The sequence below is a fragment of the Spermophilus citellus genome, assembly GCF_964194105.1.
Source record: "Spermophilus citellus genome assembly, chromosome: 11".
NCBI classification, from domain to species: domain Eukaryota; kingdom Metazoa; phylum Chordata; class Mammalia; order Rodentia; family Sciuridae; genus Spermophilus; species Spermophilus citellus.
In genome coordinates this window covers 26,046,095-26,058,577 of record NC_138192.1, presented here as the reverse complement: position 1 = coordinate 26,058,577, position 12,483 = coordinate 26,046,095, and the positions used below count along the sequence as shown (strand labels likewise).

Sequence of the window (12,483 nt, the reverse complement as noted above, 5' to 3'; positions counted from 1 at the left end):
GATCATACAGCAATATATATGTCAAGAATTCTGAGCAGGTTCTTCTTTGTAAAAATCAGTCAGTGTTAGCTGCTAGCCGCAGCCATCGTTCTCCTTTTCACTGTCAGCAGCAGCAGCTAGTTTTCAGTTCTCAAATGCCCTTAAATATGACCTTCAGGTTCAAACGAGTTTCTGTCCTGAGCTCCAGGTCCCCTTGTCCTGTACTTTCTTTACCCCAACAGGATCCCTGTGTAGGGTGAAGTGTCACCCCTCTCTGCTTCCCTACTCAAGCTGGCTGGCTGTCTGCTGGCAGCTCCAGCCCCCTCTGCCCTCACTCCTGAACTCTGCATGTCCATGGCATGGTACCAGACTTGAGGAAGCCAATTCCCTCGTCTGTGGCCAGTGTTTCTGTTTTCCGCCTCATCTCATGTCTTGACAAGGGGAAACATATTTTGATTCCTAGAACCAAAAAATCTGAAAACAGTGTCACAGGTCACTGATCCTAGCCTCAGGCTCATAGGGCTCTTGGCTCTAAAGTCAGTATTTAGCTTCTTCCCTCTTTCCTGACTCTCATTTGTTCAAGTGAAGCTGGACTTTGAGCCTGGTCAACCATGTTAAATGCCTTAAGGACTGTCTATATGTGTTTGGGCATGTTTCTCTAAATGTTATGGTGTTAGAATAACAAAACTTATGGTTTCAGTTTTAGACTCAAATTGCAACCCTATAATATTTCAGTTTTATTATTGGTCCAATCAACTTTGCAGGGCTAACACCTAGCCATGTTGTTTTATGTGCTGAATATTTGACATTCAAGTGAATTTTGTAGCACAACTATTACAATGCTGGAGTTAACTGATTCTGTTGTATCAGAGTCTTAATTTTGAGTTGCCTTAAAGTTATTTTTTACTTAAGAAATGAAGTATGAAGCTTGTCTCCCAAAATGTGTCTGTTCTCTGTTATGACAGAGCCTATGACATGCTCCTAGAAGGTATTAAGTAAGTTACTGTTGAATAAATAAAGAACAGTTCATAACCCTTAGTATGTATGGCTTATTTTATACCCCTGTTTTGTATCAAATAATTAGATGTTTATCTTAATTTGACCTTGGGCAGTTATTCTGAAAGATTAGTTTGTTTTCTGAAAATGTAATGTCCAATATAATAGTCACTAGCCATATGTTAGCAATAAAATGTGACTAGTGTAGTAAAATGTTCAAATCTGTAGAGACAGAGGAGTGGACTAGTGGTAGCAAGGGCCTGAGGAGAGGTGGGAATTGGGACTAACTGCTAATAGGTACAGGGTTTCTTTTTGGAATGAAGGGATTGTTTTGGATTTAGATGGTGGTGATGGTTGCACAATAGCACATACATACACACACACACACACACACCCAAAACAAAAAACAAAAAAACCCACTAAGTATATACTTTAAAATGGCAGATTTTCTAATTTATGATTATTCTTCAGTTTTTTCAATGTAAACAATTATAGTGAATGAAATAAATTCCCTGTCCTCCAGGAACTCAGCAGGCAGGCCTGGAGGATTATACATAATAAATAATTATTGTACATTGCATGATGAGTGAATTCTGGGTCTAAATTCAGGATCATGCAGCTGGGAGTCTAACCTAGTTTATGTGGTCAGAGGAACTTTCCTGCAGCCAATGTTGAAGGAGGAGTCGATGCGATTTAGTTGTTTATTTTTTCTTTGGGAAATCCCTAAAGTCCCTGAGCCTTGGATAAGGGCTGTCTGCCTTTAAGCATGTCTTCTGTCCTGAGGTTCTCCACAAACTATAGCCCTGGAAAACATGAAATGTTCTAGATGCCAGGACCCTTTTAGGAGTGGGGAACCTTGGTAAGACCCAGTGTTGTTCTCAATTGTTCCCAATTGAGAACAGTGTGTTGACGCTAGTTTCAGTAGAAGTGCTTCATTAATCACAGGGAGTGATGGAGACTCGGCCAAGATCAGTTCCCAAGCCTCACATTAGAGCTGGGCCAAGGATGCGCCCTCTACCTCCATGATTAGGAAGCTAACTAGCAGTCTGGGGAACTAGGAGGCTGGTGCTCCAGCTGCTTCTGCCAGAATCAAGAAACTCTGCAAAACCAGGAAGCCATTTTGACAGATGCTGGCCCCAGAACCAGGTTGCTTCTAGTGTGATCCATGCCAGCACAGTGGGTTCTCTTCGTCTTCCTTCTCTCCTCATTTAACTGTTCCCATTCTTCTGCTTGGTGTGACCTGCATAGCACTTAGAACCCTAGGTATCAGGGAGTATTGAAAATAGTGTTTTGTTTTCCAGCCTTTCCTATACAGGAAGATGCAATTGATATTGATAAGCCAATTTAAAAAGTTTGCCACAGAGTCCTTTACAGAATTTATGTGGAGACCCAAAGTTTAACCTTAGGTGTTATCTGCTCTACTTTAGGCCTATAGATGTATACCTAATGGATAGAAGTGACTCTTTGGCCTTTGGTTGTAAGGACAATCTATTATAAGGCTAGATGATATTTATGACATGATGGGCACTTTGGAGAGGAAGTGGCTTTAGAGCTGAAGGGCAAGGATAGATAGGGAAATGGGAGAGAAGAGAACATTTCAGTGTGTGTAGAACCCTCTGTTCAGGCAGTAGATGAAGCGTGAACATGTTAGACATGCTTCTAGACATGAGGCTAAGCAGTTGTTAGGTGGGGTTGTGGAGGAAGAGGTGCAATGAGGCTGCTAAGGAGGTCCCATTTCCTCCAGAGGGAAGAGGCCTTCCCTTAACAAATGTGGATCAGACCCAGGCAGGGTTGGATAAGGAATGGACCGGAAAAGTAGGAGGTGGTGAGCCTGCAGTCCCCAAACCAGTAGAGGCAGCACACTGACCCAACAGGTGATGCATGGCATGAGCAGGGGCAGAGAAAAGGCCTTACTTTGTTTTTCTTAAACAATTGCATGTAATAATTTCCTTACAAATTATTTGAAATATGTGAGGTGGAGTGTTTTGCATTATGCTTTTTGTTTAAGGTAGAATAGCTCTTGCATTGTTGCTTTTGTTTTTTAGAGCACAGATTAATTTGAACCAAAAATATAAACTAATTTATACTGAAGTGTGTTTGTCTCTTGTCTCTTTTTAAATTTAAGTTTGCATGATATGAATACACATTATTGACATCATGCTTAGGTTATGTTTGAGAATAAAAAATGTGCTGGACTCAGTTATTAAAGCAATTAGAGAGCATATTTGACTTGGACAAACATTCACATTTGTAGGCCTAACAGATATTTTTAAGGCTTTTAACTTACACTGTTACTCCTGAAATGCAGTTCCTGATTCAAAGTGTAATGACTGCACTTAAGGAAATATTGTACTCTCTTCCATCAGAGAGTTCCCATTTATACTATTTGTGTAGTAAATGAAGGGCTGGTCCCTAATTAAAGAAGTTGTGGAATATGTTTCTGGATAAGGCACTTCAAGTATTTTCTCCAGTCACCACTTGGCCTAAACTCTCTGGTGCTTTCAATATAAAAATCCAACCAAGATGCATTTGTTGGAATTTATTGTGATTTTTTAAAATAGTAATTGAAACTCCCTCTTTTTTGTGGCCTGCAGGAGATATGGATTTAGCCGCCAGAGCAAAACAGAGAAGGTAAGAAAAGATAATGGGAGAGAATACTTGAGAGACGGAAGCAAACTCCCATCCCCACCCCCACCCCTTGGCCTCTCTGTGACACTCTGACACTTCATAGACTTGGTAGCAACTCCCTGGGAGGCCCAGGAAGAGTGGGGGATGGCAGGGCTGCAGCTGACCAGGCACTGGTCCCTGGGCAAGCTGGGGCATCAAGGATGTGCCAGCTGCCTTTGGCCTCTTCATTTCTGTCCTGGCGTTTCTATTCTGTAGGCTCTGCAGACCTGGGAGCCGAGTTAGCAGTCTCACCTTGGATCTGCAGGTGAAGGGTGATCAGAATCATGGTCCCAGGGTCTATCAAGTGGGCTCTAAATGTGTGAAGATGAAATCCTCTTCCAGGGCACCCAGAGCAGTCTTCATCTGAGGGTCTGAACAGGGCATAGTGGTGCGATGGCGTACAACTGTAAATTACAGGCCTGCCTTCCACCAAGGCAGCCAAGTATGAAAGAGTCAGTAAGTCAGCATGGGGTCTTAAACTTCACAAAGGAGTCAAATTAATTTTTGTGTGTGTGTGTGTTTAATGATCCTTAATTGTCAGCAGCAGGACAGGCACATAAATCTCATAGTTACAAACCCTTACTGTGTTCCAGGCCCTCTGTTCAGGGCTATGCATATGTTTTTTAATCTATTCTCCTGAACAGCTCTATGAGAAGGGTACTTATTTCTGTTTCTTAGGTTTGAAAGTTGAAGCTCAGCAAGGCTCTGTGATTTGTTCACGGTCACAAAGCCCTAAAGTACCATGATAAGAATCTGAAACCGGATCTCTGGTTGATACCTATAGACATCAAAGCCTGTACTTGTAACTCCTGCCTTGTGAATAATATAGTACCCACTGAAGTGTTTGGTGGTGATCTTGCAGCTTGAGATTAATGAACTCTTTCCTCATTTTTCAACCAACCTCAGATTTTCTTGACTGGGGCATGCTGCATCCTGCCACCACTCCACTTGTCCAGCTCCCCAAGTCTTCCCCACCTTCCTCTACTTCCTGGGCTGATTGTCTCATCATTGGTGCATTTATGTGACCAGGATCATATGTTCTAAAGCCAGACTGACTGACTAGCTCCTTCACTTCACTGTGTGACTTCGGATAATTTACATAATCATTGTACCTTTCCTTCATTCATAGTATCTATAAAACAGGGCTATCGGTGAACCTACCTCACAGAGTTGTCATGAAGATTAAAATCTAAAGTACCTAGAATGATCCAACACACAGTAAACATTTAAACATATTAGCTGTAATTATTTTTAGTAGCAGTTCGTTGGCAATTAGTTATACACTGATTGCTATCTTCATTTTGCTATTCTCATTATTTTTTTCCATGTTTGTATTTTCACTCAAATAAATAATCATTTCTTGCAGAGCAGGGTATTTTCTGGGCTTGAGTTGTGTATCATTTATCATCTGATATGTAATAAGGGTTTGATGTGTACATTTAATTTGTTGTGTAATTTTAAGTTTGAAAAGAATTTTGGGTATATGGATGTCTTATGAAATAGGGCAATTTAGTTAAAACTGGGAAAATCACAAGGTACCCATGAATTAGTATTCACATTGTGCTTGTCTTGTTATTCTTATACCATATAGCACATTTAAATTTGAGGTCATGTCCCTGTAGTTGTGTCCAAGCAGGAACACACAGTGAGAACACATGGTAGAGTTGTTTTAGCAAAGCATCTGGAGTTAGAATAGTGTGAGAAGGGCATCTGAGACCAATCCCCATTTTCAACCCCGGGTGATACTGATACCCAACGATCAGCAGTAAACCTGAGATCATCCAGGTGGTAGAGGAGGACAGGTAATCCAGGCTGTCTTGAGTGTGTGTGGCACATAAAGAGCTGAGATTGGTTCCAGAGCATTCAGTGTGATCAAGAGATGAAGTAGTTTGGAATTTTGTCCCTCAGTCAGTCCAGTGATTTTCAAACTTTTTTGATTATCCTCAGCAGTTTTTTTCTTTCTTTGCAGAAGGGGATCAAACCAAGGGCCTGGCATGTGCTGGGCAAGTGCTCTAACACTTAGATATAACCCCAATTTCAAAATTTTTTTCATTGTGATTCATTACACATACCTCCCCCCAAACTACTGCTTAGTGAGACATCACTTTTCTTTTGTATAATTTTTATATGATGTTAAAATTTTTTAAATATATTTTTATATAATTTATTAAATAATTTTAATAGTATTTTATGTAACTTTTTAGGTAATTTTATATAATTTTATATAATTTATATGGATGATAGGACATGAAGCCATTTAATAGGTATGACTATCAATGGATCTCAACTGGCAGTTTGAAAAAACACTGCATGAGCAGTGATCTGCCCTTGAATCTACAACAGGATAAAATCCCATCAGAGCCTAAGGACAAGTCTGACAAGTGTGTGGCCTAATGCTCATTTAAGCAGTTCAGAAATGGAGACAGATATCAGCCAGGCCCTGAATCATGACTTGCCTGCTCCGTAGATCAAATGCAAGCTTAGGCTTCTGGATTATCCTTTTGCTTTTAGAGGCTGGTTCAGCTCAGCAGGGGTGAGTGTGTGTGTGTGCACGCGCGCGCATGTGTGTGTGTGTGTTTATGTGTGTGTGTGTGTTTGTGTGTGTTTGTGTTTCCACATGCCTCTTTACAATGTTGTCCTTTCTGAATCTCCAACTCTGATGTTCAGCTGTTGTCACAACTTCCTTTTTAGGCTGAGGACAAGAAAACAACACTTCCTGCAGGGCTGTCAGCTACAGAAAAGGCAGATGCCCACGAGGAAGAGGAGCTTCAAGTGGCTGAAGAGGTGTGGGGCTCAAGTCAGTCTTCTGAGTTTCCTGAGGAGAGATTATAGTCCCATCCCCAGCTTTCCCAAATGGCTAGTGCCTTCCATAGCCAGCTGTTAGGAGCCACCACCCTCACCTGCCAGTTCCCTCTCATCGCCCATCATGTGGCTCACCTCACCACCCAGTCAAGGAATCAACTTGTGGAATTCCACCACAGAGACCTGTGTAGACATTCGCTTCAGTTTTACGAGATCATAACCACTCACTGCTGCTCCTTCCATTCCTCTTTCAGCAGCGTATTCAGTCACTGATGACCAAGATGACCGCCATGGCAAATGAGGAGGTGAGGCCAGTGGCCATGTGGGTGGACGTGGAGGCTGGGATTTGGCACTGCTCTAGGGGACCTTCTCCCTAGGGGACTTTCTTCAGAGCCTTTCCTGTTCCTCAGGTCCTTCCTTTGGGAACCTTTGATAATGCATAGTGTTGTCTTTCCCGGGGACTTCTAGGAGGGAGACTTGAAGGACCTGTGTGAGAGTGGAACATCCCTGGTGGACGGGTCTTCTGCAGAAGAGCTAGCCTTAATCCTGCCTCCCCTAACTGTGGGTTCTACCGCATGTGAAGGGGCCCCTGTCTTCTGTTTCATTTCACTACCATCTAGATAGAAGATGGAATCCTGAGTTTATAGTTGGTCTTCCCAGAGTGCAAGGCCCATCCAGAAGGTTCAGCCAAGTGCCTGGAAGGTTCATTTCTTTTGAGGCCAGAAAAGGCCTCTGACAATAAAGAGAGATTATAAATTCCTTTCTTCCCCCATTTGTTTTTCTCTTTTCCTTGAGTTCTAGAGTCCCTTGCAGGCTCAGTTTAGTGACACTCTGGAGGTCAGAGCATGGGGCATGGAGGATGAGGAGTGGTTTTCCAGTGGTATCTGGGACTGGAGGAATAGCTAGCCCAGCCAGCTGAGTGACTTAGGATGGGAAGAGGTTACTTTGACATTTTTTCTGAGGCTGCTTTCTTGCTTCCTGTCAATGTATAAGTGAACAAAAGCCAAATTATGTTTTCTCCTGGGAATGTTATCTGTTTTGCAATAGTACTCAGTGTTCAGGTTTTCCAGTTCAGTGGAAAAACAAGGCTCAGCCTTCAGAACATGCCATATGTGATTACAGAGTCGTCTCACTGCAAGCTCCGTGGGTCAGATCGTGGGCCTCTGTTCCGCAGAGATCAAGCAGATTGTGTCTGAGTATGCAGAGAAGGTAGGTGGGTGCCCCCCCTGGATTCTGTGCCTCAGGTAATGCCCCAGGGGTTTGTTCCTCACTTCCCTATCTCCTTCTCCCTACAGTGATGGGGGTCTGGTTGTAATTCCTCACAGGTTTGTCAAAAATATAGACACCAGGCTTTATCACATAACCATCAGCATTTGCCCATCAGCTAAATTAATTTTGTTCTGCAGTGTCCGTTTTTCTGTAAGTATTAAGAGAAAATATGTCTCTTACAGCAGTTATCACATTTGATACATCGTTGCCTGAGGTAAGGCACACACATTTTTCCTTCCTCATCAGGCTTCTTATAACTTGAGCTGGATTTGGCGATTGGGCTGAGGAATGAAGCTTTTTACTACTTAGGAGATAAGCCCCATAACTCAGCCAAGCCCAAGGCAAAATTTTTTGTTCTGCTTTATTAAAAGAGTATAGAATGAACAAAAGCCTGAAAGTCATATTTCAGATTAGCTTTTTTTTTTTTTTCTAAGAAAAGGCAGGAGAACCTTGAATATTTCAGGGAGGTGGTGATTAATCATTTTGCACATAACTGATTCTGGCCTGGCTGAGATGTAGTATCGTTATGGTCAGATTTACAGGGCATTGTTTCACATCCTTCCTTCCTCAGCCACACTCAGTCTGCTGTCTTCAAATGTTGATGTCTGTTGAAGCGTTTAGCTTTGTTCTCCTTTTTCAAAGCTTAGACAACAAAGTAGTTCTACCTCTGCCTTCTGTGCAGTGGTGACCTTGCTAAATTATTGCACAAGTTGTATAGTCACCTATGACCTAGGGGTATGATCTGCCTTAAACATAGCAAGCAGTCATGTCCCACCAAGAGGGGGCTTCTGAGCAAGACTGAATAGGACTGGTTTGAACTTAGGGGCTGGAGTTTCATTCCCCATCCCCCAGGTAAATGCTTTTAACATGGGCTTTTTAATTGAACTCTCAAGAGACTCCAGTCTCCTTTCTTTCCATGTGCCATCTAGAAAGGATGAAATTGATCAGTGTCATCTGAGAGTTGATCAGAAAAGGATTTTGGTTGTTCTAAAAATACAAGTAAACTCAAAAGACTTGAAGATGTAGTTACAGAAAGAGTGATTAAATCACTGCCCCAAGAAGAAAGTGCCTTAGTCTACTGTCAGCACACATACGTGAAATGGCAAGACCGGAGTCTGTGCCACTGGCTACATGAGTCTGTACACAGGATGTTGTGAATTCAGTTTCTTTAGGGAAAAAGGACAACTGGACCAGGCACCCATGGCTATTTCTTCAGGGACTCTGATTGTGTCTCCAGACTTGTTCACTGCACAGATAGGAGCTGCATTTATACTAACAGGAGAGTAGTCAGGCATACCTTCAACCAAAGGAGGTCCAAATCTCCTCCCTAGCACTGTCCCCAGTAGGAGGCGGAAGCTTACCTACATTCCCCAGGCAGCTCTCACCTCTTGAGCTTTCTCTTTCTCACTCCTGTGCAGATCTGTGCTGTATTCTGGTATCAGTCCTGTACTATTCCCTTCCACTACTTCATTCTCCTAGAACAAAGTGAACTTTGGAACAGAAGGAAATGCCACTTCTCTTTTTCCAAGGACATGGGCTTTGAAGAAAGTCAAGCACTCATGGGTTGATTGTCTCTGTTTTCATTGAGTAGATCATGTAGTACTAAAGTTGACAGTTTTAAAAGTTAAATTGCCTTTAATACTATTCCCATGTCACAGCAATTTTATATTTTCATGTTATCTAGTAGTTTTTGCCCCCAGATATTCATAGCTGTACATGATTGCAAGCTACATTTATGTCTGAAAGAGGTAGGAGAGGCCTGTGGTTAGAAGTAGCATGTGGAATCATATCTTAGTTCCTATCTATGTCTTCCACTTTTCATTATGTAGTCTTAGCCAATTATTTAACTACTCTTTGCCCTATAAAATTTCTGCAAAATAGAAATATTATTTTTTTGCCTGGTATTGTGCAGATTAAATGAGCTGTGACCAGAATACCTCAAACAGTACTGGCACATTATAGCTCTTTAGCTGTTGGCCTTTTATAGTCTGGGTGGGTGGGTTGGTTGATTGGTTGGCTGGCTGGTTTTGCATCACTTCTGAAGCATTTCACATCTTTCTGTCATGTTTATTTTGATACTCATATGATCATACAACACAATTCACTAAACATTTTCCTAACATTAGATTATTTTTATATTCTTGAGCCAGTCCCATTTATTTAAAGATGCATATGCAATGCTAAAATCAGACACATCAAATCACACATCACATATGAATAACCAAAAGACGTACATGCTGGCAAGTTCATAAGTGAATTCAGCAAAGTAAATTTTAAAAATCAGTTTGGGACCAAAGGCACATATCACCAAATAAACAAGTAGTAGAGTTTGGTTATTTGGAAAAATTATGAATATGCATAAGGGTGTTGACCCATTAGTTTTATTTCTATGATATCTAGTTGGTATAATTCTTTTTTGATTTAATTCTTTTTATTTATATATGACAGCGGAATGCATTACAATTCTTATTATACATGTAGAGCACAATTTTTTATATCTCTGGTTGTATATTCACATCAGTTCATGTCTTCAATCATGTACTTTGGATAATAATGATCATCACATTCTCAGCACTATCATTAGATTTTGAAAGTTGTTTCTAGTTGTTTGCCTTTAGGTAATATTATAAAGTCTGAGCCAACTCAGAAGAATCAATTATATCATCTGTACTCTTGAGCTACCTGCCTTTATGTTGCCAGGACACAAACTGCTGAGGGCCACAGCCGAGTTGGGATGACGCATGGCATTTTTCCAGAGGGAGTCCTTGAGAGGTGATGCCATTGAGCCATTGAGATGATGATGGTTAAGTTAAGCTGTGTATTCAATTGTATATAGACCCCTGCTGTCCAGCTCCCGTGCCAGGGTGCCAGCTACTTTGGAGTTCTTGCGGGGATGGTTGGTGAAGTTCCAGTGGAGGGAGTTCGGTGGAGGGAGTTCTGGTTGGTGTGTGGTGTGTCCCTGAGAGCGGCTGCATGGGTGGCGTCCGGGGGAGTTCGGAAATCGGAAATAAAGTTTGTTCCTACTTGAGTGGCTCGTGATTTGTGCCCAGCCAGACTGCGGCAACAAACAACTGGCCCAGAGAGAAATATATGATCTGAGCTATGCCAAACAGCAGAGAATCCTTCTTTAGGATTTTAGATACAGATACAGGGAGTGTGTATAAGACTGGAACAGGGTGTGCAAAACTTAACAGTGGCTATGCCTCCAAGGTGATGACACAGAGAGAACAATGAAGTCAAAAGCAAGGGTGAAGAGACAGCCATATGGCTGTTGAGTCCCCAGGATTCACAGTTCTGAGAGCTGACAAGGGCTCTCTTTTGTGTATACCATCAGCAGAGTTCCCGTCACCTGCAATTCAAAAGCTTACAAGGCACACTGGCAGAGTTAGTAGCGATAGACCTGAAGAGGCAGTCTTCTCTGCTGCTGCATCACAAACTGGAATAAAATTTATCATGGTGGAGGGGGACACAATCTGCTCTGTCCTGGAGTTGGGTTCTATGATTGAAAGCCCCTCCAAACTAGGAGAGTGGGAGACTGATTCCCCAAAGAAAAGCATTGGTGCTATTAAAGTAGTAAGGGAGGCTAGCACTTCCATGGGCCTTGTTCTTATTAGACATAGGATGTTATTTACTGAATTGGATGGAATCAACTCAGAAGATAATGGGAGTTAAGAACATTGAAAAGAGCATTTATGTATTTAGTTTCATTAACGGGGGCAAAGTGTAGATCAGGGAAAGTCGATGGTCACATCCTGTCTATCTTCTGTGGTCAGACTCTGTCAGGTTAATTACAAATAAGAATATATCCAGAGGATAGCAGCCAAGGTAGCCAAAGTTACCAAAAGTCTGTAATAGAAAGGATGGGTGGAAGAGCTATGAATACTTAAGTTGAATTGTCACATTAAAATCAAATATTGCTTTGTACATTCTCTAGGAGACGTAGAGGACTGCCAGGCAACAATCCTCAGAATCAAAAGATCAGAAGCAATATTGACATAATTTAATTGTAGACAGGAAAATTTACAAAACTTACTAAGAAAAAAATATTGCTCCCACAAATAATTCTCCTGATGATGTAACATACACCTAACTATAGAAATAAGATCAAGATGTTGACAGTAGTCTGAATGAGTACATTATAATGTGGTACTCTGCAGTGATATAAAGAGCCACCTCGGTCTGGGACACCCCAGAAAGAAACTTCCACAGCTTTCAGCAGCTTAGGTGTGATTCTGTATGAATGCACCATTTTCAATTTTACGTGTTTTGGGGGTCAGTTTCAGTATGCCCAGCCTCTTTCCTCCGCATTACCCACAGCAGGCAGTCAGAAGGAAGAAGATTCTAGGAAGACACAATCACTGCAAAGCCTGGAAGCAGATACTAAGGAAAGGAAAGGAGATCAAACCTGCTCTCACTAAAGAAGCTACATCTACCTGAGGAGGCAGGTTTCAAAGTCAGACAGTTGTGTACTCTAAGTTGCAACTTACCAGCTACATAGTACTAGGGAATTACTTAACTTCTTTAACCTACAGTTTCTTCATCTGCAGTATGGATATAATATTGCACATTCATTTGCTGAGCAACAATACTGTGGGCACTCAGTGAGACTCGAAATTCAGTGAATTTGAAAACTCATATTTATGTCCAAGGCTTTGCTCTGGGTTCCACGGTAATACAAAATCCTCAGAATGCATTTCACATTTAGAAGGCAGGAACATAATTCAAAATCTCCTGCTTTCATCCCTATCAATGACTGTCTGCTCAGATCAG

The 12,483-nt window shown here is 41.6% G+C and overlaps 1 protein-coding gene across 9 annotated transcripts in view; it reads left to right on the top strand.

The window, feature by feature from the left end:
- Positions 1 to 12,483, top strand: part of CCDC93 (CCC complex scaffolding subunit CCDC93) — an 83,414-nt gene that overhangs the window by 31,279 nt on the left and 39,652 nt on the right. For 5 of the 9 annotated variants that reach the window (XR_014018041.1, XR_014018042.1, XM_081261608.1 and 2 more), the window contains 5 exons: positions 945 to 974; positions 3,570 to 3,606; positions 6,334 to 6,426; positions 6,699 to 6,749; positions 7,567 to 7,653. Coding sequence is in view for 7 of the 9 variants with exons in the window: in XM_081261608.1 (XP_081117734.1) it covers positions 945 to 974; positions 3,570 to 3,606; positions 6,334 to 6,426; positions 6,699 to 6,749; positions 7,567 to 7,653 (298 nt within the window). In the remaining 2 variants the exon portion in view is untranslated. The remainder of the gene's footprint in view (positions 1 to 944; positions 975 to 3,569; positions 3,607 to 6,333; positions 6,427 to 6,698; positions 6,750 to 7,566; positions 7,654 to 12,483) is intronic. The other 4 variants (XM_081261606.1, XM_081261603.1, XM_081261605.1 and 1 more) reach the window with 3 other exon arrangements.